Raw genomic sequence first — 23,559 nt, 5'->3', positions numbered from 1 at the left:
CGCTCCCGGAAGGGCTCGCGGCGGGAACGCGCAGGCGCGCGGGGAGAGGGGGCGGGAGCGGGGCCGCGCGAGCCGGGACGGACCGGGGTTTGTGAGGGGGTCTGGGGGCAACTGAGGGGGTCTGGGGGGAACTGAGGGGGTCTGGGGGGAGCTGAGGGAGTTCGGGGAGTCTTGAGGGGATCCAGGGGGGCTGAGGGGACTTGGGACATCCTGAAGGGATTTATGAGGGGATTTAGCGGGCCCTAGAGGGTCCTCAGGGGATCTGGGGGGAACTGAGGGGATTTTAGGGATCCTCAGTGGATCTGAGGGGTCCTGAAGGGACTTGGGGGATCCTGAGAGGATTTAGGGAGTCCTGAGGTGGTTTTGAGGGGGGTTCTGAGGGGACTTGGGGGATCCTGAGGGGATTTAGGGGGTCGTGAGGGGATTTAGCAGGTCCTGGGGGACATGGGGGGTTCCTGAGGGGATCTGGGGGGTTTGTGAGGGGATTTGGGGCATTCTGAGGCGACTTGGGGGGTTCTGAGGGGATTTGGGGCATTCTGAGGGGATCCAGGGGGTCCTGAGGGGATCCAGGGGGTCCTGAGGGGATCTAGGGGGTTGTGAGGGGATCTGGAAGGTCCTGAGGGGACTTGGGGGTTTCTGAGGGGATCTGGAGGTTCCTGAGGGGAGTGACCCTTGGTGAGGTGTGGGGGGCACTTGGGGGGTTCTGTACTTTCTGAAGGGTTGGGGGGTGTTTGGAGAGGGGGATGACCCTTGGTGATGTACTGGGGGTGTTTGGGGGACTTTGGCCCTCACTAAAGGGGTGGGGGCGCTTGGGGTGTTTGGAGGGTTGAGGTTGCCCTTGCTGGGGGTATTTGGGGGGGCTGATCCTCGATGGTGGGTTGGGGGATGTTTAGGGGGGCTGATCCTTGGTGAGGGGTATTTGAGGGTGTCGTTCTTGCTTCGGACCTGGAGGGGTTTGAGGGGGTTTGATCTTCACTGGGGTGTGTGGTGTGCTGGGGGGGGTTGGAGTTGCCCTTGTTGGGAATGTTTGGGGGGGCTGGTCCTTGCTGAGGGGTTGGGGGGGGATGTGGGGGAAGTGACCCTTGGGGAGGTGTTGGGAGGTGTTTGAGGGGTGGGTTTGACCCTTACTGGGGGTGCTTGAGGGGGCTTGATCCTCACTGAGGAGTTGGTGGGTATCTGGGGGGGGCTTTCGCCATTGCTGAGGCATTGGGGAGTGTTTGAGGGTGCCTTTAACAGCTGCTGAGGTGTTGGGGGGCACGTTTATGGGGTTGACCCTTGCTGGGGATGTTTGGGAGCCTTGATCCTCACTGAGGGCCTGGGAGTGTTTTGAGGGGAGGTTTTCACTGTTTCTGGGGGGCTGAGGTGTTTTTGGTGCTTTGATGTTTGCTGGGGTGTGTTTGAGGGGTCCTTTGACCCTTGTTGAGGTGTTGGGGGGTGCTTGATGGGGGGCTTTGACCATTGCTGAGGGGCAGGAGGTGTGTGAGGGGAGACCGATCCTTCCTGAGGGGCTGAGGGGTGGCTGATGGGAAGGATTTGACCCTTGCTGAGGGGCTGGGCATGTCTGGGGGGCTTTGGCCCTGCTGAGGGCATTGGGGGTGTTTGAGCAGACCACTCTGTGGTGTGGGAGGTGTGGGGGGGGCTCTGGCCTTACTGAGGGCAGGGGGCACTCCAGGACCTCACCTGGGGGTTGGGGATACTGCACAGAGTCCGTGACCCTGCTGGGGGACGTGGGGGGCTCTGACCCTCTCAGGGGGTTTTTGCTGTGTGGGGGTGGCTCTGGAGCTTTGGGGGGCTGGTGGAGGAGCCCCAGACCTTGGTAGAGAGGGGGGAGGTTCTGGGGCTGTTTGTGCCATCGGGTGAGGGTGGGAGGCTCCTTTTTGGGGGGATGTGTCTGTGTGTGGAAGTGTCTGAGGAGATGGAAAGGGCTCTGGGGGTTGTTTTTCTGGATCATTTTACTTGTGTTTACTGAGTGGGTGGTGCCAGACCCTCTCCATGTGGAATCTCATCCCATAGCATGTTCCCAGGGCATCTTTGGGGTTCTCATCCCGTGTCCTCACTGACGGGGCTGAACACTCTGTGACCTCAGGTCCAGTTACCACTCACGATGCTTCTCCTCCTTTTGTGCAGACTCTCTCTTTCTCCAGAGGGGGCTGAAGCACAGAATTCCCCACCATGGATTTCCAGCACCGCCCTGGAGGGAAGACGGGCAGCGGAGGCGTCGCCTCGGCCTCGGAGAGTAACCGGGACCGGCGGGAGCGGCTGCGGCAGCTGGCCCTGGAGACCATCGACATCAACAAGGTGGGGACACACCTGCCACCAGCCCAGGGTGCTCCAGGCCCCCTCCAACCTGGCCTTGGACACTCCCAGGGATGGGGCAGCCACAGCTGCTCTGGGCAACCTGTACCAGGGCTCCCCACCCTCACCACCAAGAATTCCTTCTCAGTATCCCATCTCTCCCTGCCCTCTGGCAGTGGGAAGCCATTCCCCTTGTCCTGTCCCTCCATCCCTTGTCCCAAATCCCTCTCCAGCTCTCCTGGAGCCCCTTTAGGCCCTAGGTCTCCCCAGAGCCTTCTCTTCTCTGAGTGGTGGATTGAGTTTAAATACTTGTGTCTCTGGGAATGTGGGGTTTGAATGAGGAACATTTGGGATGGGGCTGACAGGGAGGTGCCAGCACTTTGTATTCATTTCCAGTCTCCTCAGGACCAGTTTGTACTTTGCCATTTCTCGATGCAGTTGGGAACTCTGTCCCTGCTGTTGAGTCTGTTTCCATCATCCTAAAGCTCTGTTATGTTGATTTCAATTCTGAACTCAGTTCTGGAATCATAGAACCATAAAATAACCAGAGTTGGAAGGGACCCACAGGGATCATCCAGTCCAACCCCTGGCCCTGCACAGGCACCCCAGCAATCCCCCCCTGTCCCTCAGAGCGTTGTCCAAACGCTCCTGGAGCTCTGGCAGCCTTGGGGCCGTGCCCACTGCCCTGGGGAGCCTGGGCAGCGCCTGACCAGTTCTTCCTGTGCAGAACTCTGCAGTATTTTGGTTATCCTGTTGCTTTGCCATGGATTTTCCTTGTAACTTGTCAATCATTCTCTTCCCAGGACCCCTATTTTATGAAAAATCACTTGGGCTCCTACGAGTGCAAGCTCTGCCTGACACTGCATAACAACGAGGTGAGGGAGAACCTGCCTGGCCTGATCCCAGCAGCAGGAATTTTGGGATAACAGTACCTTCAGGTGCCAGAACCTGGGCTGTGACTGCTGAGAGATGAGGGGTGGGCAGAGCCTTGTGTGTTAAACCTGACAGCTGAGCAGTTAAGAGCAGTGTGCTCTCAGTGAGAATCCTCTGTGCTGAGGGTGCAAACACCCTTGTCAGTGTGAGACACAGCCTCTCTGAGACAAGAATCTTTCAGTCCTGCCTTCATTTAACTTTCTTCTACCTTGGTTTTTATTTCAGGGGAGTTACTTAGCACATACACAGGGGAAGAAGCATCAGACCAATTTGTAAGTCATTCTCTACCATAACTTTATTCATTACTGGAGCACTTTAAAATGATGATTGTGTTCATCTATGAACCTTTAACCCCATTAAAATGATGATTGTGTTCATCTGTCAACCCTTAACTGTGTTACACAACAGCACACAGGTCCTGAATGTTCTGTGATTCCTGCTGAGCAGCCTGGCACCAGCCAGGAGGTTCAGCCTGGGTCTGCTCCAAAAATGAGGCTGAAAATCTCAATTTCAAGCTCAAAAGTTCAAACCCAGTTGTGGAATTTCTGAAGGAAAAGGGAGAAAGAGTTTTAAAAGCAAATTTTCTGAGTCTAGTAAAAAGAACTCTGCCTGCCAGAGCTCAAGGGGTGTTTGGACAACGCTCTGAGGGACAGGGTGGGATTGTTGGGGTGCCTGTGCAGGGCCAGGGGTTGGACTGGATGATCCCTGTGGCTCCCTTCCAGCTCGGGATATTCCAGGATTCTGTGATCTGCATTTGTCAATACAGGCTGGGAGAAGTTTATAAGTTTTATTTTAAGGAATCCAGTTTACTTTGCTTTAGCTGTGGGGTCTGTTCTTTTTAATGTCAAGAATTAAGTCTTCTCAAATGCATTTGTGGAGTCAGGCACCAAGATCATCTCGGGGTGGGTAACTGAGTGACAGCCCTTGGGGAGGGGAAGGATGGATACACTGGGGAAGGGAAGTAGGTTTTCCAGGCATGATTCCTTTGGAAGCAAGTGCAGGTAGTAACCCTTACATTTTGAAATTCCTCCCCAGGGCCCGGCGAGCTGCCAAGGAAGCCAAGGAAGCCCCTGCCCAACCTGCCCCAGAGAAGGTCAAAGTGGAAGTGAAGAAATTTGTGAAAATTGGGCGCCCAGGTTACAAAGGTGGGTCGGGGGGTGCCCGGGAGGTGCCCGTGGGCAGCACCTGCAGTGCTGGGATGGGAATTGTTAATTAGCCTTTTTAGCAGCTCTGCCCATGAATGAGAGCTGGGCTCTCTCCTGGTATCCTTTATTGTTTGAATTGCCTGTATCCAACCTAAACTTCTCCTGGGACAACTTGGGGCCATTCCCTCTCCTCCTGTCCCTTGTTCCCTGGCAGCAGAGCCCGACCCCCCCCAGCTCCCCCCTCCTGTCAGGGGGTTGCAGAGCCAGAAGGTCCCCCCTGAGCCTCCTTTGCTCCAGGCTGAGCCCCCCCAGCTCCCTGAGCCCCTCCTGCTGCTCCAGCCCCTTCCCAGCTCCGTTCCCTTCCCTGCACACGCTCCAGCCCCTCACTATCCTTCTTGTCATGAGGCCCCCAAAGCTGGACACAGTAGCATCACAGGATCCCAGAAGGGTTTGGTTTGGAAGGGACCTTAATGCCCATCCCATTCCAACCCCCTGCCATGGGCAGGGACACCTTCCACCAGCCCAGGTTGCTCCAAGCCCCGTCCAACCTGGCCTTGGACACTCCCAGGGATCCAGGGACAGCCACAGCTGCTCTGGGCAACCTGTGCCAGGGCCTCACCACCCTCACAGCTGTAGCTTTGGATAAAGAAAATGTGACATTTTGTTTGATAAATGGGAGAAAAATCTTGTAATGTTTTGTTGTTGGAAGCTTTATGTTTCCTGGGGCAGAATAATGCTGCTCCAACCCTGCTGTGAGATGTTCTCAGCTTTCCTATTTTCCTTGCAGTGACCAAACAGAGAGACCCTGAAACAGGCCAGCAGAGCCTTCTCTTCCAGGTAAGGGCAGGGTGAAAATTCTCAGTGTCAGAGTTATCCAAGTAAAACTGCTGCTGAGTGAGCAGATCCTTGCTGGATCCGTGAAATAAATAGTAATAATAAAAGTCCTTACCTTCCTAGTTTTTACAGCTGACTGTGTTGAGCAAATCCCTGAGCACAGCTGTCAAGCTGGGTAGTGGAAGGGGCAGGAGTTGGAACGAGATGATCACAGAATCAGGGAATGGTTTGGGTTGGAAGGGGCTTTAAAGATCATCCAGTTCCAACCCCTGTCATGGGCAGAGCCACCTTCCATTAGGTCAGGTTACTCCTGGCTCCAACCTGGCCTTGGACACTTCCAGGGGTGAGGTGGCAATCAGTTCCCACTGAATGGCACTTACTAACCCAACCCTGATTCTCTGATCATGGGCAGGGACACCTTTCACTATCCCAGGCTGCTCCAAGCTCCGTCCAGTCTGGCCTTGGACACTTCCAGGGATGGGGCAGCCACAGTTACTCTGGGTGACCTGTGCCAGACCCTCACAGGGAACAATTTCCTCTTCATTTCCCCTCTTTCCATTTGAGTTGTTTACAGTCCCTCCCAACCCGAGCCGTGCCGGGATCCCAGCCTGTTCCCTGCGGTGTTTCTTGGGAACTGCTCTCCACATGCCCACCCCGAGGGCTGTTTGGTGCTGGGGGTGCCAGGGGGATGTTTCTCACAGTGCCCTGTCCCCCCAGATCGATTACCCCGAGATTGCCGAGAGCATCATGCCCCGGCACCGGTTCATGTCGGCCTACGAGCAGCGCATCGAGCCCCCGGACCGGCGCTGGCAGTACCTGCTCATGGCGGCCGAGCCCTACGAGACCATCGCCTTCAAGGTAACCCTGGCACACTCCCCTCTTTGCCCACATATTTCCAAACAAATTTGCAGATGACACCAAGCTGGGGGGGAGTGTTGATCTGCTGGAGGGCAGGAGGGCTCTGCAGAGGGACCTGGACAGGCTGGAGAGATGGGAAGGATCCAACAGGACGAGGTTCAAGAAGGCCAAGTCCCAGGTCCTGCACTTTGGCCACAACCCCCTGCAGCCCCACGGGCTGGGGACAGAGTGGCTGGAGAGAAAGGGACCTGGTGGTGCTGGTGACAGCAGCTGGACATGAGCCAGGTGGCCAGGAAGGCCAATGGCATCCTGGCCTGGATCAGGAATAGTGTGGGCAGCAGGAGCAGGGCAGTGATTCTGCCCCTGGACTCGGCCCTGGTGAGGAGCACTCCAATGCTGTGACCAGCTCTGGGCCCCTCAGTTTGGGAAGGCCATGGAGGGGCTGGAGCAGTTCCAGAGAAGGGCAATGAGGCTGGGGAAGGGTCTGGAGCACAAGTGCTGTGAGGAGAGGCTGAGGGAGCTGGGGGGGCTCAGCCTGGAGAGGAAGAGGCTCAGGGGAGACCTCCTCACTCTCTACAACCCTCTGACAGGAGGGGGAACCAGGGGGATTGGTCTCCTCTCCTGGGCAGCCAGCCGTAGGACGAGAGGGCACAGCCTTTAGCTGTGCCAGGGGAGTTTAGGTTGGACATCAGGAAGAAATTCTTCTCAGAGAGAGGGATCAGCCACTGGAAGGGGCTGCCCAGGGAGGGGGTGGAGTCCCCGTCCCTGGAGGTGTTTGAGGACAGACTGGACATGGCATCAGTGCCATGGGCTGGGTGACGAGGTGGTGTTGGGTTGTGGGTTGGACTCCATGATCTCAGAGGTCTTTTCCAACCTGGTTGATCCTGTGATTCTGTGGTTAATTCCCAGTGAATGCCCTGATTTCCGTTCCAGCCTCCATGGGTTAATGGAGCAGGAAGGGGGTCAGGAATGGCTGGAAGTCATTAAGCCCTAGTGAGAGTTACTGGAGGACTCTGGCCTGAAAACCAGACTGTGCTGAGCTCTGGGGAGCTGTGAATTCCCAGTGTCTGGCACAGGCAGGAGCCTCCTCAGCCCCTGTGCAGATGTTAAGGGAGGGTTTTTTGTTTTCAGTTGTCCTTGACCGATAGGGAAGTAACTTAATTCTTTCCTGCTCCCACCTCTATCTAACAACAGAGCAGCTCACCAAGGCCTGGAATAACTGTGCTTATCTCCCAGGCTCTGGGGCTAAAAAGGGCCTTTGAGCTAATCTGGGGTTGCTAAGAATAGCTCTGTGTTCTCTTTTGGGGCAGGTGCCAAGCAGGGAGATCGACAAAGCAGAAGGGAAGTTTTGGACCCACTGGAACAGGGAAACCAAACAGGTAACTGGGACTGTCTGTGGTGAGGGTTAGGGAGGGCAGAGAGCAGGGCAGTGACATCAGTGCTGTCCCTGCTGGTCTGATGGTGAGATCTTCATTCCCTCAGTGCTGTGCACTGAGAGCTCCCGACAGACAGGCGTGTGTGTGATCTGGGTGAGGATTTGCCCAGGGAGGTTGTTGTTGTCGGCAGCAGCAGCAGGATGGGGCAGGAATGTCTGGAGAAAAGGAGGCTCAGGGGGGACCTTCTGGCTCTGCAACTCCCTGACAGGAGGGGGGAGATGGGGGGGGGTCGGGCTCTGCTGCCAGGGAACAAGGGACAGGAGGAGAGGGAACAGCCCCAAGTTGTGCCAGGGGAGGTTTAAATTGGATATTGGGAAAAGTTTCTTCATGCAAAGGGTTGTCAGGCACTGGAAGGGGCTGCCCAGGGCAGTGGTGGAATCACCATCCCTGGGAGTGTTCAAACAACATGTGGATGTGGCCCTTGGGGACAGGGCTCTCAGGGACGGGGTGGGTTGTTGGGGTGTGTGTGCAGGGCCAGGGGTTGGACTGGATGGTCCCTGTGAATCCCTTCCAGCTCTGGACATTCCAGGATTCTACAATTCCACGATTAATTGTTCCCTTCTCTCTGCTTCCCTCCCCTCCCCAGTTCTTCCTCCAGTTCCACTTCAAGATGGAGAAGCCCCCGGCTCCCCCCAACCTGCCCCCGGGCCCCCCGACGGTGAAGCGGCCGCCGCCCCCTCCCCTGATGAACGGGCTGCCCCCCCGGCCCCCCCTGCCCGACTCCATGCCCCCCCCTCCCCCTGGGGGCATGACCCTGCCCCCCATGCCCCCCTCAGGGCCGGTGCCACCCCCCCCAGTGCCACCCCAGCTGCCCCCAGCCCCCGGGGTGCCCCCCCCTGCCCCTCTGCCCCCCATGATGCGGCCGCCGCTCCCCACAGAGGGGCCGGGCACCATCCCCCCCCCACCCCCCTCCAACTGAGGCCCCTCCTGGTCCCACTGGATTTGTCCCTTTCTATCCTCAGATCACGCCCCGTTCAGGGAACAGCTCTGTTTTGTATGAATCTGAATCCTGTAGGTTCATTAAAAGGTTTTCCATTTTCCTTCCTCTCTTTTTCCTGTGGTTTGGGTAAAAACGCTGTCGTGGGTTCACGTTCTTTAACCCTTAGAGACAGAAACATTCCCAGTCTGCTGATATTTTGGAAATCCTCCAAAGAGGAGGCAAAAGAGAGGGAATCTCAGGGCACCCCCTTTCCTGACTGGACATCTCCATCAACCTCAGCAGTGTTGGCCTGAGGTATCACCCTGACGAGTGTCCCATTAATTACCCCCATTAATCAGTTTTTATTCAACCAAAGCCCTTCATGGAGTTCATTCCCTGAGAGGGGCCATGGAAAGGCTCCTGTTACTGATATTAAGTCTTTAGAGACACCTTCCAACAGCCCAGGGTGCTCCAAGCCCCGTCCAGCCTGGCCTTGGACACTCCCAGGGATGGGGCAGCCACAGCTGCTCTGGGCAACCTGTGCCAGGGCCTCCCCACCCTCACAGCCAACAATTCCTTCCCAGTATCCCATCTATCCCTGCCCTCTGCAGTGAGAAACCATTCCCCTTGTCCTGTCCCTCCATCCCTTGTCCCAAGTCCCTCTCCAGCTCTCCTGGAGCCCCTTTAGGCACTGGAATTCCAGCTGTTCCAGTGAGGATTGGCATCTCATGGAGGGAAAATAATTTCCCTCTGAGGGAAATATGAAGAGTTCCAAGTCCCCAGGCTGCTGCTGCCCCTCATAATCCTCCTTCCCAGGACGAAGCTCCTTCCAAGGGTGGCCTCTCCGAGCTGCGGGGTGTGAGGTACCAGCCAGGACGGAATGCTTTCCATACATTTACTTAGTTTCTGTCCATTATCTGTGTCTGTCCCCCTCCTCCCAGTCTGGCTCATCCCTCTCTCCCGGTGTTGATGGGATGGGACGTGCCAGTCCCCGTGAGGATCCAAGCCCAGACATCCACCCTCCTTTAGAAAACATCCCAAGTCAAGGCCGTGCGTCCCCACGAGCGGGGGAACAGCTTTTCATTTTTTTCCCACTTCCAAAATGAACTGCAAACCCAAAAATAGAACAAAGAAAGGTCCTTTGCAGCCTCCCCTCGGGCAGGACAGGCCCCGGGGCTGCCCACGGGAGGTGTGTTGGGCCACTCAAGGCCACCCGTGGTTAAAAGGGAGAGTCCTCCCTCCCTGGGAGAGTTTGGGATGCAGAGCTGGGAACAGCTGAGGTGGGACCATGAGAGCTGCTCTCGGGGTGTTCCTGCTGTGCCTGGCGCTGCTCCCTCCCCTTGCAGCGCTGCCCAGGAAGGGGGAGAGGAACTCCCTGAGCCCAGAGGAGCTGGAAGCAGAGGGGAGAAATAGGGAAAATGCGAGTTTGCAGGAACCAGCCGGACCCAGCTGGGCGGGGAGACCCAGGAGGGCCACTCGCCTCTTCCCCGAGCCCGAGCCAGGAGCCAAATGCCCGCAGGGAATGGCCGAGGAGGGCCGGCCCCGCTCCAGCGCGCACCCCTGGCCGCTGGGCGGGCTGGAGGGGCCGGCGTGCAGGGTGAGGATGGAGCGGGACGGGGTCGCCCCGGGCCACCTGGACGTGGTGGGGGTCCTCACCCACTACGAGAGCGGCTTCATCAAAGCGCTGCGGCGGCGCCGCTGGGGCGGCAACGTCCTGCGGAGCTTCGGGCTGTGCCCGGCCCCGGAGGCGGCGGCGGCTCCGCATCCCCTGCAGCGCATCCACGGGCACGTGGTGGAGCCGGGCCCGGAGCGATTCCTCGTCCTGCACCTGGAGGAAGGTTGGTGGGACATCCCTGCGCCGGGGAGGAGCAGAGCGGGGAGGATGCAGGGCTTGGGATGGCGGGCGATGCTGTTTGCTGGCCCTAAGTCATATTTAAACACAGAATTAAACCTGAGGGGTTGGATTCCCTTTAAAATAAGAGAAAGACATTGTAAGTGCTAAAGCTTCTTAAAAACTGCTGTAAAATTGGTACTTCGCTGTGTCTTTCTGGGTACATTTTTCAGGAGGTTTAGCAGAGATGATGGATTGAGCAACAGGGCACTGTCCCTGCCTCTGCCCCTGCCTGTGACCAACACCCGGGTGTCACATTCTTGGTGGGCTCTGCTCTGCTCTCACGAGTACGAGTGTTTCTCTGCCTCGATGATGTCGGTTTGGACACTGTCCCAACTCTAAGAGAGGGAAGGGTCGGACCTGGCTGGTCCCGCTGTGCCCTGAGCCCCCTCCCACACCGGGGGTTGTGGAGCTGCTCCTGCAGCTTCAGCCTTAAGGAAAAACCAGGAACACCTTCCCCTGTCCCATCCTGGGCATGAGCCCGGCGCTGGAGGGGGAGCACAACCCGCTGTTTTATCCGTAGCAAGAGAGTCAGGGGTGTTTCCCTCTTCCTGAAATCCCTTCCTCCCCTCCCGCGGTTTGGATTTGCAGCTGGGTTTGGATTTGCAGCTGAACTCGCCAGTGCCGGGCAGTGGGGAAGTGGCCACAATGTCCCTGAGGCACTGGAGAGGAGATTTCCATGGGGATCTGGGGGTGGCAGCCCCTTCTCTCCGGGTGCAGGATCTGCCTCCTGCCACCTCCCCGGGGCCGGGGACTGGGATTTGCCGTGTTTTTCCACCCTGTCCCTCCTGTCCCAGCTCCTCTGGTCCCTGCGTGGGAACGGGGCTCAGTCCTGAAGCCCCTTCCTCACTCCCCGGGGGCCCCGCGGTGCCGGAGGGGGATTCACCCCGTGTCTCCCCCGTTCCAGTGCAGTGGGAAGCGCAGGCGAAGCTGCGGTTCCAGCTGGTTTTCCAGGCGGAGCTGGGCCGGGCGCTGGGGGAGCTGCAGGCGGCCGCGATGCTCTTCTACCTGGGCCGGCCCGAGGGCTCCGGGCGCCCGCAGGAGCTGCTGGTCACGGGCCCGGGGCTGGCCAGGGACCAGGTGGGTCGGGGGGCCGGGCCGGGATGGGATTGGGGCGGGAGTGTCCCGGCCCTGCTGCCCAGCACCTTTGCCATCCCCTCCCAGTTCCTTTGCCACCCCCTGCAGCTCCCTTGCTCCTCACAACCCCTTTTCTACCCCTCCCAGTCCTGTTGCCATCCCTTCCCAGTCCATTCACCATCTTCTCCTAGTCCCTTTGTGATCTCCTCCCAGTCCATCCACCATCCTTTCCCAGTCCCTTTGCCATCCTCTCCCAGTCCCTTTGCCAACCTTTCCCAAACCATTCACAATCCCCTCACAGTTCTTTTGCCACTCCCTCCCAGTCCCTTCACCATCTCCTCCCAGTTCCTTCATGATCCCCTCCCAGTCCATTTGCCGGCCCTTCCCAGTCCCTTTGCCACCCCCTGCAACTCTTTGGCTCCTCACAGTCCCTTTTCCACCCCTCCCAGTCCTGTTGCCACCCCCTCCCAGTCCATTCACCATCCTTTCCCAGACTCTTTGCCCCTCCTCCAATCCCTTTGGCATCATCTCACAGTCCCTTTGCCAACACTTCCCATCCCTTTGCCATCCCATCCCGGCATTCCCGCCCCGTCTCTCGCTCCCGCCGGCCGGGCCGGGCCTGCAGATGGAGCTCTTACCCCGTTCCCAGCTCCCGCAGGGCCGGAGGGGCTGCCCGGGGTGTCCAGCCCTGTCTGGGGGTCCCGTGGGCTCCCGGAGCAGCTCTGGGTGTGGGGGCGAAGCCCCCGTCCCATGTCGCTGCCCCCGGGGCCACCGCGGGCTGGGTGACCCCGAGCCCGCAGGGACCACACGTGGGTGTGTGCCCGTGATGTCTGACCCACGTCCCCGGCTCTGCCGTGTCTCCCGCCCCCGCGCAGAGGCTCTGCCTGTCCAGGGACACCCAGTACCTGGTCCTGGGAGCCGCCGCCGGCTCCGTCACCCGCGGCCCGGAGCAGCTCCGCTTCTCGGCATCGCTGACGATCCGCGGCGCCGAGGGAGGTACGGACGGGGACCCGCCCGATTGTCCCCACTCGGGCGTTTGGGGTCCTCTCCACCCCCGAGGGGCTGTGGGGACACGCAGCAGACCCCAGATCATCGTCCTCACCGCTCCTCGCCCCCCCAGGTGCCCCCCTGCCCCCCTCGGAGGTGCAGCAGCTCCTGTTCGGCTCCGATGACAAGTGTTTCACCCGCATGACCCCGGTGCTGCTGCTGCTGGCTAAGGCACGGCTGGGGGAGGAGGAGGAGGAGGCTTTGGCCTCTTCCTCCTACCTCTCTGCTGACGGGGTGGTGGACACGGCTCCGTACCCACAGCTCAGGTCCGTGGCCTTAGGAATGGGAAAACACAGGGACTGGGAGACAGGGGATGTGGGACCACGGCAGGAGGATGTGGAGACCTCCAGGGCACACGAGGACCCCGTGACCCTCCCTGTGTTCTCTTTGCAGCCCACCCCAGGCCGGGACCGAGGAGTTGCCGACCCCCACGGCCCCGAGCCAGGCCAACACTTCATCCCCAGCTCCCGGGAGCAGCAGCCAATTCCTGGGAATGCTGACCCGCTTCATCCGGCAGGTCCTGAGCTCCTCCAGCGAGCTGCCCCCCCAGCCCAGCGCCCACCACTGGCTGGACTTCCAGGCGATGGAGACCCTCCCTCACCAGCTGCTCAACCTGTCGGGGGAGGCGGCGCTGGAGCGGCTGGTGCAGTCAGAGGAGCCCTCGGTGCTGCTGTTCCCGCAGGACAGCGGGGCCGTGCTGGAGCAGCTCCTGGGGCACTGGCAGCCCGAGGGCACCGTGCTGGAGCTGCTCACGGGCAAACTGCGGGGGGTCATCCAGGAGCTGGGGGACATCCCGGCTTTCCAGGCCAACATGGCGCTTTTCCAGCACCTCCTGAGCTTCTGCTACTTCCCGCGGGGCGGGGAGGAGGGCGAGGCCCCGGAGCGGGTGCCGGGCTCCAGGAAGCTGCACACGCTGCTGCTGCTGAAGGCGCTGCAGTCGGTGCGGGCGCGCTGGCAGGAGCGCAGGAAGGTGCAGCGGCAGCACCGCAGCGCTCGGCCCCCGGCCCACTGCCGCCTCCAGGAGCTCACCATCGACCTGCACGACCGCAAGTTCATCGTCATGCCCACCGTGTACGCGGCCAACAACTGCGAGGGGCCCTGCAGGCTGCCCCTGTCCACCCGCGTGCCCAGCTACTACTCGCACACGGTGCTGCTGCTGGGGATGCAGGAGCGGGGGGCGCCGCTGCAGCGCCCGCCCTGCTGCGTCCCGGTGCGCTACTCCGACCAGCTCATCATCAGCCTCTCGCCGGAGGGGCTGGAGGTCCGCAAGTTCCCCAACATGGTGGCAGAGGAGTGTGGGTGTCGGTGAGGCTCCTCCCGGCCCGCCCCCCCCGCAGCTGGAGCTGGTGCTTCCCGTGGAGACGGGAGCTCCCTTGTGTCCTTTCCCCACGGTTTGGCTCGTTAGTGTCTCTCAGGTTTCTCTGGTGTCTCCTTTGCTCCTCACAATCGCTTTTCCACCACTCCCAGCCCCGTTGCTATCCCCTCCCAGCCCACTCACCATCTCCTCCCAGCCCCTTCCCGATCCCCTCCCAGCCCCTTTGCCACCCCCTGCAGCTCCTTTGCTCCTCACAGTCCCTCTGCAGCTGGAGCTGCCTGTCCCTGGGGGCTTCTCCACAGCCTGATGTGTCCCCACTGCCGATTTTGGGGATGCCTGTAGGGTTGAGCTGCCGCGGGCTCTGACCCTGTGGGGGGCTTTGGGCTGTGGGGCCGTGGGGGGAGGGCAAAGCTTGGCAGATCCAGCCAAGACTGCACTTATTTATCGCTGCCTTTCTGCTCCTGTAGTGGCTGGGAAGGGCAGGTGTTGCTTCCTCCAAGCCTCGCAGCATCCTCTGGCCATTTCCCAGCCCATCATTAGCCCCCCCCGGCCACAGGACTCCACCTGTGACAGCAGAGCAAGAGGCCAAACCCCCTCGCAGGGACCGTCCCTGTGTGACTGGGGCCGTGGGGACCCACTGGCCATGGCCTGGGGCTCCTGGCCAGGTCACATTCATGTCACCCTGCCCTGACCCCACTCCCAGAGGGAGGGAGGGAGGGAGTGATCCCGTTACACCTCCTGGGCTCTCACACCATTAATGGGAGCGGGAGCAAACGGCTGCCAGAGCACCTGCTCCGTGTCCCCGCTGGCATCAGCGCCCGGATCATCTTTCCAGCTGAGCCCAGCCCTCGGACAGGGAGCCAAACCCTTGGGAAGCAGCTCCTGAGCTTGTCCTGGCTGCACCTCCCGGTGCTGGGAGCAGTTCTTGGGCTTTGCAGTGTCCCCACAGGGCTGAGTTGGCACCCACTGCCCCTGTCCTGCAGCCCCACAGGGACCTGGGTTACCCCTGAGCCCCTCAGCTCTGGGGGGCACAGAAAACACACACACACAGCCAGGGATAAGGGCTTTTCTTGGTTTTTTTCTTTTTTTTTTCCCCCATTTCTTTTTAAACATCCAGTTGAACACCTTATTAAAAATGAAAATAGTTTATTTTAACCTCTATTGATTCAGCAAATACCGAAACCTGCCATGGGTTGGGGCTGTGACCGTCTCCTGCAGTGGCTCCAGTGCTGTGTGAGGTTTGCACTTGTGTTTCCTTCCTGAAAGGTGAAGGCAAAGCCTGAAGGGATCCCCAGTGAGGGGCTCCAACCTGGTTCTGTTTCCTGCAAGTTCTGTGCCACCCTCAGCGACGGCACCGAGTGAGGTCGGGGGGGTCTGTCCCCGATGTCCCTCTGGTTCTGTAACCCAGGATATTCTTCTCTCTTGATTTGCTTTAAATAAAACCAGTAACTGAAGAGCTGCACAGTCTGGAGACCAACTCTGTTCCCTGGGGTCAGTGGGACCCCACTGTGCTGCCCTGGGTGGAAATGACCCCGTGGGTGGGAAGGACCTGCAGGGGGTTTGGGTGGGGACGGGGCAGGGACACGAAGCCTGAAGAGAAGCTCCTTCCCCGGGTCCTTTCAGGTCACCTTTGGCCATTTGATCCAGGGGGGCCCAAAGTCCCCGGGGAGGCTCGTGCCAGGCTCCTGGGCTGCTCTGCTGCTGCTCAGGGATCCTGGGGTGCTGCCCATGGCCCAGGGGTGTCCCTGGAGAACAGGCAGGAGCTGGGGGCAGTGGTGGGTTGGATCCCCCTGGGTGTCCCTGGATCCGGTGTCACGGAGCCCCTCGGCCGCCCTGGCCTCAGTCGCGCCTCTTGCCCTCCCTGGCCCTGCCGTCCTTGCCCAGAGCTGATTCCCAGGGTTTCCTGCCCTTCTGCTGCTTCCAGTCCCTCTTGGGGCTCTCCCGGCTGCCGTTGGCCCTGCCAGGACGGCCCTTCCCCCCCTCCCTCCTGGGCTCCTCCCGCTCCCGCCGGCTCTCCTTCCTCTCCTTCCTCTCCCTCCTCTCCTTCCTCTCCCGGTCCCGTTTCTTCTGAGGCTGCTGCTCAGGGTCCCTGGGGGTCCTGGGGGCTCTGCCAGGTTTGTTCCCTGGTGTCCTGTCCTTGGCTTGTGCCTCTCTCCGGCTGCTGCGCTCTGCATGGACAGCACGGCCTTCCCGGGCCTTCTTCTCCTCCTTCTTCTCCTTTTTCTTCTTCTCCTCCTCCTCCTCTTCCTCCCTTTCTTCCTCTTCCTCCTTTTCTTCCTCCTCCTCCTTTTCTTCCTCCTCCTCCTCCTCCTTCTCCTCTTTCTCCTCCTTTTCTTCCTCATCCTCCTCCTGCTTCTCCTCTTTCTCCTCCTTTTCTTCCTCATCCTCCTCCTGCTTTTCCTTCTCTTCCTCCTTCTCCACCTCCTTCTCCACCTGCTTCTCCTGCTTCTCCTGACTCTTCTTCACCTCTGTTGCAGCCAGTGGCACCTCGGGGACATCTGTGGGTTCTTCATCCTTGTCTTCATACTCATCCTTATCCTCAACTTCATCCTTGTCCTCATCCTCTGGAGTCGCGCGGCCAAACCACTTCTTGAAGATCCAGGGTTCTGCCTGCGTGGGGACAGAGGGGACCAGGACATAGTGCTGCAGCCCCGGGGCCCGGGACCCTCCTCCATCCCTCCCCCAGGGATAAGATGCTCCCCCTGCAGGAGGTGCCCCTGGCCCCGTACCAGGTTGCTGTCGGCTTCGCTGTCATCGTCATCCTCCTCCTCCTCCTCCTCTCCACCCTCCAACGCGCTGCTCTCCGGTGGGACAGGACGGGCTGTCCCCACTTCTGGGACCTCCTCCTTGGGGCTCAGCACCTCTGGGAGGGGAGAGGGACAGGCCATGGATGTTTGGGTGGGATGTCCCAGGCATGGGCCACCCCGCCCTGGATGTGGCCCCATGTGAGTCTGGATCTGTGGGACTGGGACAACACGGAGCTCTGAACCCACCGGGAAGGGGAGGAGGTGGTGGTGGAGGCTCCTGCCGGCCTCGGGTGATCCCCTCCTTGGAACATGGTGCTGGAAGAGAGGAGGGGAGAGAGGCAGGGGGTGGCAGCAGGGTCTGGCCGCCCTGTCCCCCTCCCTGCAGCCCCAGCTCACCTTGGAGCACCTGGAAGGTGACACTGAGCAGGGCCACCACGGAGGCCACCAGGATGCACTTGTTGAGGGTGAGCCCTTCCCAGAGCAGTGGCTCCTCCGAGGGCTCCAGGCTGGGGGGCTCTGCCTTGCTCTGCACCGGGAGGCTCCTGGGCACTGGGGACCCCCCAGGGAAAACAGAGTTAATGGGAGAACTGGGAAGGGACAAAGGGATCTGGGATGGGGGTGGGAAGGGGTCTCGACATCCTCCTGCACAGCCCACCCTGGGCAAGGATAGGGACAGGGGCAGGGCCAGGGCCAGGGCCAGGGACACAGGCAGGGGCAAGGGAAGGGGCAGGGAAAGGTTAGGGTTAGGGTCAGGATTAGGGTTAGGGAGCTCTCTGCCCTGCTCCTGCCAGGTGTTTGCACTGCAGGAGTGGGGAGAAGAGTGTCCCAGGGGGCTGAGCCCGAGGGTTTTGGGCTACAGTGGCATCAGAATATCCTGGGGATCACGCTGGGAAAACCTCTGCCCGTGTTCCCCCTCCAGCAGAAAATCTGGGCAGGATGGAGAGGAGGAGGAGGAGGAGGAGGAGGAGGAGGAGGGAGATTTGCCAGGTGGCTGAGAAGCTCCATGTCCCTGAGCTGCGAGGGGACCGTGGAGAGCAGAGCTCCTCCCGTGGCCAGACCGGCTGGGAACACGGGATTGCTCCACCTGAGGCCAGGGTGGCCATCCCGGTGAAGGGAATTTCCAGGGAATCTTCCCCACGCACCTACCTGGAGGTGCTGCCTTGGCTCCCACCTTCTCCACCCGCTTCCTCTCCGCTGCTTTCCTGTCCCCTCCGAGCGGCGCCGGCTCTGGCATGCTCAGCTCAGCTCAGCTCAGCTCGGCTCAGCTCGGCTCAGCTCGGCTCAGGCTGCTCCGGGTCCCGCTCACGCACCAACCGGGGACTCCCCTCCTCTAGTCCCTGCGGGGAGGGGGGGAGGTGGCCGGGTGGGCTGGGGGGGTGCGGGGCGGGTCTGGGGCCCCCCCAGCACACGGGAGAGAGACCCCGACCCTGTGTCCCTTCCCAGCCCCTTCGCCACCCCCTGCAACCCCTTTGCTCCTCCCGGTCCCTTTTCCATCCCTCCCGGTCCCTTTTCCATCCCTCCCGGTCCCTTTTCCACCCCTCCCGGTCCTGTTGCCATCCCCCCAGTCCCTTTGCCTGCTCACACTCGGAGTTCCCACACTCTCCTTGTCCCCGGGGCTCAGCTGCTCCTGCCACCAGCCCCGAGTGGCACCGACCCGGCTCGTCACTGCCGTGTTCCCTCAGCAGCCTTAAAACCAAATCGGCGTTTATTTTTTATCTGCTAAGCTGGACTTAGCCTCGAGCCGGCCCTGGCACACGCGGTGGGCTGGTGCCCGTGGACCCCCGGGCTGTGCTTGGGGATTCCCCCCCTGGAGCAGCGCTGGGGCCGGGTTTGGGCTGCGGGGTTGCAGCATCCACAGGGGGGATCCGGGATCCGGGATCCGGGATCGGGGGGGATCCCGGCAGGGTCGCTGTGCCGGGAGGGGAGGGAGCCGCGCTGGGGTCTGTGCTCGGCGCTTGGTGGGGTTTGGTGGCCGAGGTTGGGTCCTGGTTGGTGCCAGCGGCACCCAGAGCTGCCCATGGGCACGGATCAGTGACAGCGACAGCTGAGGGACCTCGGGCTGCCCCGGCACGGACGTGCTGCACACCCCGCAGAGCCTTCCCGGCTGGAATGCCGTGGGACAGCCCCTGCTCATCCCCCTGCCCTGCCCTGGCACGGGGGTCCCCCCTGGCACCCTCGCCCTGCATTTTGGGCACTTACATGGGCTCCTGCTCTCCTGTCGCTGTCGCTGCTCACCCCAGTGTTGGCATCTGGCAAAGACAAGCACAAAGGGGGGCATTGGGTGACAAATTCAGGGAGGTGGGAACTGCCAGGGGTGGGGGGTGTGGGCACCTCGATGCCACTCCCTGGCCTGCAGGGAGGGGACATCACGGCCACGTTTCCCCTGTTAGTGCTGCAGAAACCCCTCGGCCGTCGAGGCAGCGCTGGGGAGGTCGGGGTGTAATGGGAGCACCGGGCAGGTCGGGCACTCTGAGCCCCAAAATCCTGGACATCCCTGTGGAGCTGCAGCTGAGGGGACAGTGACCCCTTGCCAAGGCACACAGGGGGATGAACAACCCAGAGAGTGCCCGGGCACCCTGAAATCATGTCTGGAGGCTTCACAGAAGGAGAAGTTCCAGGTACCGCGGAGCAACCAGACCTCAGAGAGGAGCTCAAGACACCCCAGAGGATAACAGAGCTCTGGGATGACTCTTGGGGCTTTTCCCAGCTGTGGAGTGGGAGGGAAAACTGGAAGGTCCCCAGAGCTCTGAAACAAAGCAGGGCTGGGGAGTGTGTTGGGCTCCTCAGGGTTCTCTGCCCTGTGTGGGCTACGGGGCTGAGGAGGCAACAACAAACCTCATCACCCCTCAGCCCTCCTGGCAGCTCCAAGTCCAGCCCTCACTCTGCTGGCATCTGAGTGCCACTTCCTGCCAAGCCCTCACCAGAAGGAGATATTTTTTTTGCCCCCTTTGAGCTGCTTCTAGTTTATTTTCCCCTCATGGAACACTGAGAAGAAATACCAGTTCTCAGGATGACACCTAAGACTCGATACTGGGAGCAAAACAGATAAATAAGAGGAAACCTTCTGGTCAAGGACCAAAGGTCTGAAAGATATTTGCTTTCAAGAGGAAATAAAGATAAATAAATAAATAAAATAAAATAAAATAAAATAAAATAAAATAAAATAAAATAAAATAAAATAAAATAAAATAAAATAAAATAAAATAAAATAAAATAAAATAAAATTAATAGATAAATAAGTCAGTCTTTGGTTTTGTTTGAGTGATGGTGAGTCTGGTCCTTTCTGTGCTGGGAAGGGATGGACCTTCCCCAGGACTCTCGTGGTGGCTACAGTGGGTCCTCCCAGACCCAGGGAAAGCACAAAGATGCAGAATTTTTCCTCAAAGAGTTCTTCTCCCATGTTTTTGAGCTTCACATCCATTCACACAGGTTTAGAACAGGTTTAGAGCCCAGCTGAGTGTGCGGGAGACTGAGGAGGGCACAACCTCCTCTGCTCCTTGGGCACAGCTGGTGTTCCCATGGAGTTGGTGCCACAGGGATGCCCCTCAATGCCCAAGGTCACCCTGTGATTTCACACCACCACAAAGAGCCTCCTGTGCCAGGCTGAGCCCTCTCCTGCAGACCCTCACACACCCTGGCACGGCGCTGGCACAGCCACGGCCGTGGTTGGCAGCTCAAAGTGAGGACAAGGTACCTCTTCTCTCACCCCTCCTTGGCCATCTCTGAGCATTCTCTGCCCACCCAACAGCTCATTGGTGGCCTCAGGGCATCCCAAATCTTCCTCCAGCTCCACACAGGGACCTGCTGCCACCTCACATCAGGGGACGCTCATTGAACTCGAGTGGGGGCAGCACCAGTGCCATCCCACCACACCCTATGGGCTGCCCAGTGCCATCCCACCACACCCTGCAGGGCTGCCCAGTGCCATCCCACCACACCCTATGGGCTGCCCAGTGCCATCCCACCACACCCTATGGGCTGCCCAGTGCCATCCCACCACACCCTATGGGCTGCCCAGTGCCATCCCACCACACCCTGCAGGACTGCCCAGTGCCATCCCCCCACACCCTGCAGGGCTGCCCAGTGCCATCCCCCCACACCCTGCGGGGCTGCCCGGCCCTCAGCTGAGCCCAGGCTCTGGCACAGGGTGCCAGGCTCTTCCCACACCTCCACCTCTTGGGCCTCCCCCAGATGGAGGAGCCCAAACATCCTCCACACCGGGGGGCATTGGCTGTTCCTCCCCAGAGGTGTTCACTCTCCCCAGAGCTGCCCAGATCCGTGCCCGGGGCTGTCCTGCCAGACAGGACATGGAGCTCCAACTGCTGGAAGGAGCTGGAGGCAGTTCAGGCTCTACAGCCCGTGCAGGGACCCATCACCAGCCAGGACGGGCCATGGCACCTGCAGGAACAGCCTTCCTGGGGCTGGATCCCGCGGGACCAGCTCAGAGCTGGGGATCCAAGAACAATCAGTGCCCAGGCCAGGCAGGGCAGGGAGGGACACCAGTGCCAGGGATGGACACCAAAATGCCAGGGATGGGCACCAATGCCAGGGATGGGCACCAGTACCAGGGATGGACACCAATGCCAGGGATGGGCACCAATGCCAGGGATGGACACCAATGCCAGGGATGGACACCAGTGCCAGGGATGGACACCAATGCCAGGGACACTTTGCCCATGGAAAGGCTGGTCACCCACAGCCCCCAGGTCCAGCTCCAGCCCTTGGCTCCCCCTGACCCCGCACAGGGAACCTGCCCCACACCTGCCCGACCATCCATCCCGGTCACTGCTCACACCAGCCCCTCTCTTCAATGCCCCAAATCGCAGCCGCTCAGCAAACAATCCGCTCTGTTCCGCTGCCGCCGGGACTTCTCCCCCCCGAGCTCCCGGGGGTGCCTTTTACCGCTGACTCACATCAAAGAAACTTCCAAAAATAGCCGCCCCGCCCGCCCCTCCGTCCCCGCTCACACTCACCCGGCAGCGCCGGGACGGGCCCCGGGGGTCCCAAATCCCCCGGCCCGGGGTGGGTGATGCCCGGAGTGCCCCTCGAGCACCGGGAGGGTCAAAGCCCCCAGAGCCGTACCTGGGGTGCCCAGCGCTGCCTCCTCCTCGCCGGCAGCCCCGGGCTGGCCCCGCTCCGCTAATGAACAGCGACAGCTGCCCAAGGAGCAAAATAGCGCCCAATCGCTGCTGCCCCGGGAGCGCGGCTCGGCCCCGGCCCCGGGCAGGGGAGCTCCCCCGGGCCCCGGGGTGCGGGGGGAGGCTCCAAAGGGCACCGGGATGGGGCTCGTCCCTCTGGGAGCGCCCCCGGGGTCTCTGAGTCGGTTGTGGGATGGAGGGATGCAGAGGTGGGTCAGAGACCTGCCAGGCACGGGGGAGATGGAGAGAGAGGAGGAGAAATCCCTTGGGAGCAGCAGGGCTCAGACAACCCTGGGGAAAACCTCCGGCCCCTGCCGTGTCCCTGTTCCTGCAGCCACGTCCCCAGGGAGCCCTGACACAGCCACGGACCGGTGGGAGGGGGGACGTCCCGTCCCACCCATTCCCAGGATGGAGCCAGGACACAAAGCATCTCATCCAGGAGCTGCAAAGGACCCTCTGGAACTCTGAGCACTGTTTTCACCCAGGCCGGGGGCTCTGAGCCAGCTGTGGGATGGATGGAGGGAGGGAGGGAGGGAGGGATGGATGGATGGATGGAGGTGCTGGGGATGTAGAGGCGGATCAGAAACCTGACAGACACAGGGAAGATGGAGAGAGGAGGAGGAGAAATCCCCTGGGACCAGTAGGGCTCACACAACCCTGGGGAAAACCAGTTTTTGCCCTCCAGCCCCTCTGATATCTCTGTTCCTGCAGCCACATCCCCGGGAGCCACAGCCACAGGCAGGTGAGGAGGGGGACATCCCATCCCGCCCATTCCCAGGAGATGAAACATCTCCTCTGGGGAGCTGCAAAGGCCCCTGGGCTCTGGCCCTGCCTGTGGGAGGTTCCCAGAGCCCCCAGCTCGGCACAGGCAGGAACAGCCAGGGCAGGAGCCCCTGTGCCAGGGATGTGGTGCAGCAGTGACTGCCCCGAGGGTGGGACATTCTGGGTGGATCTTGCTTTGGGGACATGGAGCTGATGTTTTAAAAAGGCTTCATGTTTAAAAAAACCCCGACTCTGAGGTTGTGGTGTCTCACACCTGCAATATTGACCTTTTCCTCCAGCAGAGGTGGGAAAGGCCCTTGACTGCAAGATCCAAAGGAGGAATAAAGCAGGCACTGCCTCTCCCAGGGCTCTGCCGAGGTTGGGTCATGGCCCTGCTTTAGGACCAGGACCAGCTCCAGGAGCTCAGGAACAGCCTCAGCTTTCCAGGGCAGGGACTGCCTCTCCCTGGCAGGGACAGGACTGGGCACTGCTGTGGGATAAACAGTGTGCCCTGGAAGGTGGCAGGATGGATGGAGGAGGGATGGAGGAATCCTCTGGGACCAGCAGTGCTCAGACAACCCTGGTGAAAACCACCCAGCCCCCCCAGCAGCCAGGGCAGCTTTCCCAGCTGTATTCCCACTGCAGCAGGGTTTTTAAAGTCTGTTTGCTTTACAGGGACATAATGAAAGCAGAAAATCATCAACAGGCCAAATAAAAATCCCTTTTTCTCCCAGCTAATCACGTTTCCCATGGTGCTCCCATCCTGCTTCCCATGGGTGAGCTGCTCCTTCCAGGGAAGATCCCAGGGGCTGCCCAAGCTCTGTCTGCACACAGGGAGCTCAGGCAAAACATCCTTCCACTGCATCCCATGTGGAGCCACAGGATGCAGAGCTCTCCTCACCCTTTCCAGGACCTTTCAACGCCCTTTTCCCGCAGCAGGGGGGACCAGGAGTGGTTTTGCCTCCACATGTTTAGCTCAGAGCAGTTCCCCGCCGAGCTGCAAAGCCTCCACCTCCATCCCATGGTTTATCCCAGGCAGATGGAGGAAAGAGATTCCCAGAGGCAAATTCTTTCCTAATCCCTTGAAACCCCCCCAAATCCCAGCTTTTCCCTTGCCCTGAGACTGATAAAAGTGTCTCTGGGAGGGGGGAAACATGATCTG

At 60.2% G+C, this 23,559-nt stretch overlaps 3 protein-coding genes across 6 annotated transcripts; 2 read left to right on the top strand and 1 right to left on the bottom strand.

Annotated features, from left to right (window-relative positions):
* Window positions 1-11: 11 nt before the first annotated feature.
* On the top strand, window positions 12-8,541 carry SF3A2 (splicing factor 3a subunit 2). Its single transcript, XM_064637534.1, has 9 exons — window positions 12-87; window positions 2,128-2,298; window positions 3,099-3,170; window positions 3,454-3,500; window positions 4,264-4,373; window positions 5,161-5,210; window positions 5,925-6,065; window positions 7,376-7,444; window positions 8,088-8,541. Exons 2-9 carry the CDS (start codon window positions 2,173-2,175, stop codon window positions 8,418-8,420), a joined length of 948 nt encoding a protein of 315 aa, XP_064493604.1. The 5' UTR covers window positions 12-87; window positions 2,128-2,172; the 3' UTR covers window positions 8,421-8,541.
* Window positions 8,542-9,294: 753 nt separating this feature from the next.
* On the top strand, window positions 9,295-15,204 carry AMH (anti-Mullerian hormone). Its single transcript, XM_064637525.1, has 5 exons — window positions 9,295-10,258; window positions 11,219-11,391; window positions 12,264-12,384; window positions 12,509-12,701; window positions 12,829-15,204. The coding sequence occupies exons 1-5, from the start codon at window positions 9,709-9,711 to the stop codon at window positions 13,742-13,744; spliced, it is 1,953 nt and encodes a 650-aa protein (XP_064493595.1). The 5' UTR covers window positions 9,295-9,708; the 3' UTR covers window positions 13,745-15,204.
* On the bottom strand, window positions 14,877-21,624 carry LOC135403460 (cilia- and flagella-associated protein 251-like). Of its 4 annotated transcripts, none has more exons than XM_064637530.1 (8): window positions 21,471-21,624; window positions 18,697-18,746; window positions 18,080-18,183; window positions 17,644-17,834; window positions 16,894-17,046; window positions 16,744-16,812; window positions 16,480-16,613; window positions 14,877-16,360 (listed from the first exon to the last, which is right to left on the bottom strand). In XM_064637530.1, exons 4-8 carry the CDS (start codon window positions 17,729-17,731, stop codon window positions 15,590-15,592), a joined length of 1,215 nt encoding a protein of 404 aa, XP_064493600.1. In that variant the 5' UTR covers window positions 17,732-17,834; window positions 18,080-18,183; window positions 18,697-18,746; window positions 21,471-21,624; the 3' UTR covers window positions 14,877-15,589. The 4 variants fall into 4 exon arrangements, with proteins under 4 accessions (XP_064493600.1, XP_064493602.1, XP_064493601.1 ...); XM_064637532.1 differs by having other exon boundaries at window positions 21,580-21,620; XM_064637531.1 differs by lacking the exon at window positions 18,080-18,183.
* Window positions 21,625-23,559: the final 1,935 nt, after the last annotated feature.

Source organism: Pseudopipra pipra, chromosome 27 (assembly GCF_036250125.1).
Source record: "Pseudopipra pipra isolate bDixPip1 chromosome 27, bDixPip1.hap1, whole genome shotgun sequence".
Taxonomy (NCBI): domain Eukaryota; kingdom Metazoa; phylum Chordata; class Aves; order Passeriformes; family Pipridae; genus Pseudopipra; species Pseudopipra pipra.
The sequence above is the reverse complement of the archived record's forward strand: the minus strand, read 5'-3'. Positions and strand labels throughout refer to the sequence as shown.

Coding starts and splice junctions, on each gene's coding strand:
- SF3A2 (XM_064637534.1), top strand. CDS start 2,173: ATGGATTTCCAGCACCGCCCTGGAGGGAAGACGGGCAGCGGAGGCGTC. Junction 2,299..3,098: donor AGACCATCGACATCAACAAG/GTGGGGACACAC, acceptor TTCTCTTCCCAG/GACCCCTATTTTATGAAAAA. Junction 6,066..7,375: donor ACGAGACCATCGCCTTCAAG/GTAACCCTGGCA, acceptor CTTTTGGGGCAG/GTGCCAAGCAGGGAGATCGA.
- AMH (XM_064637525.1), top strand. CDS start 9,709: ATGAGAGCTGCTCTCGGGGTGTTCCTGCTGTGCCTGGCGCTGCTCCCT. Junction 11,392..12,263: donor CGGGGCTGGCCAGGGACCAG/GTGGGTCGGGGG, acceptor GCCCCCGCGCAG/AGGCTCTGCCTGTCCAGGGA. Junction 12,702..12,828: donor GCTCCGTACCCACAGCTCAG/GTCCGTGGCCTT, acceptor TTCTCTTTGCAG/CCCACCCCAGGCCGGGACCG.
- LOC135403460 (XM_064637530.1), bottom strand. CDS start 17,731: ATGCCAGAGCCGGCGCCGCTCGGAGGGGACAGGAAAGCAGCGGAGAGG. Junction 16,614..16,743: donor ACCACCTCCTCCCCTTCCCG/GTGGGTTCAGAG, acceptor CTCCCCTCCCAG/AGGTGCTGAGCCCCAAGGAG. Junction 16,361..16,479: donor GCGAAGCCGACAGCAACCTG/GTACGGGGCCAG, acceptor GTCCCCACGCAG/GCAGAACCCTGGATCTTCAA.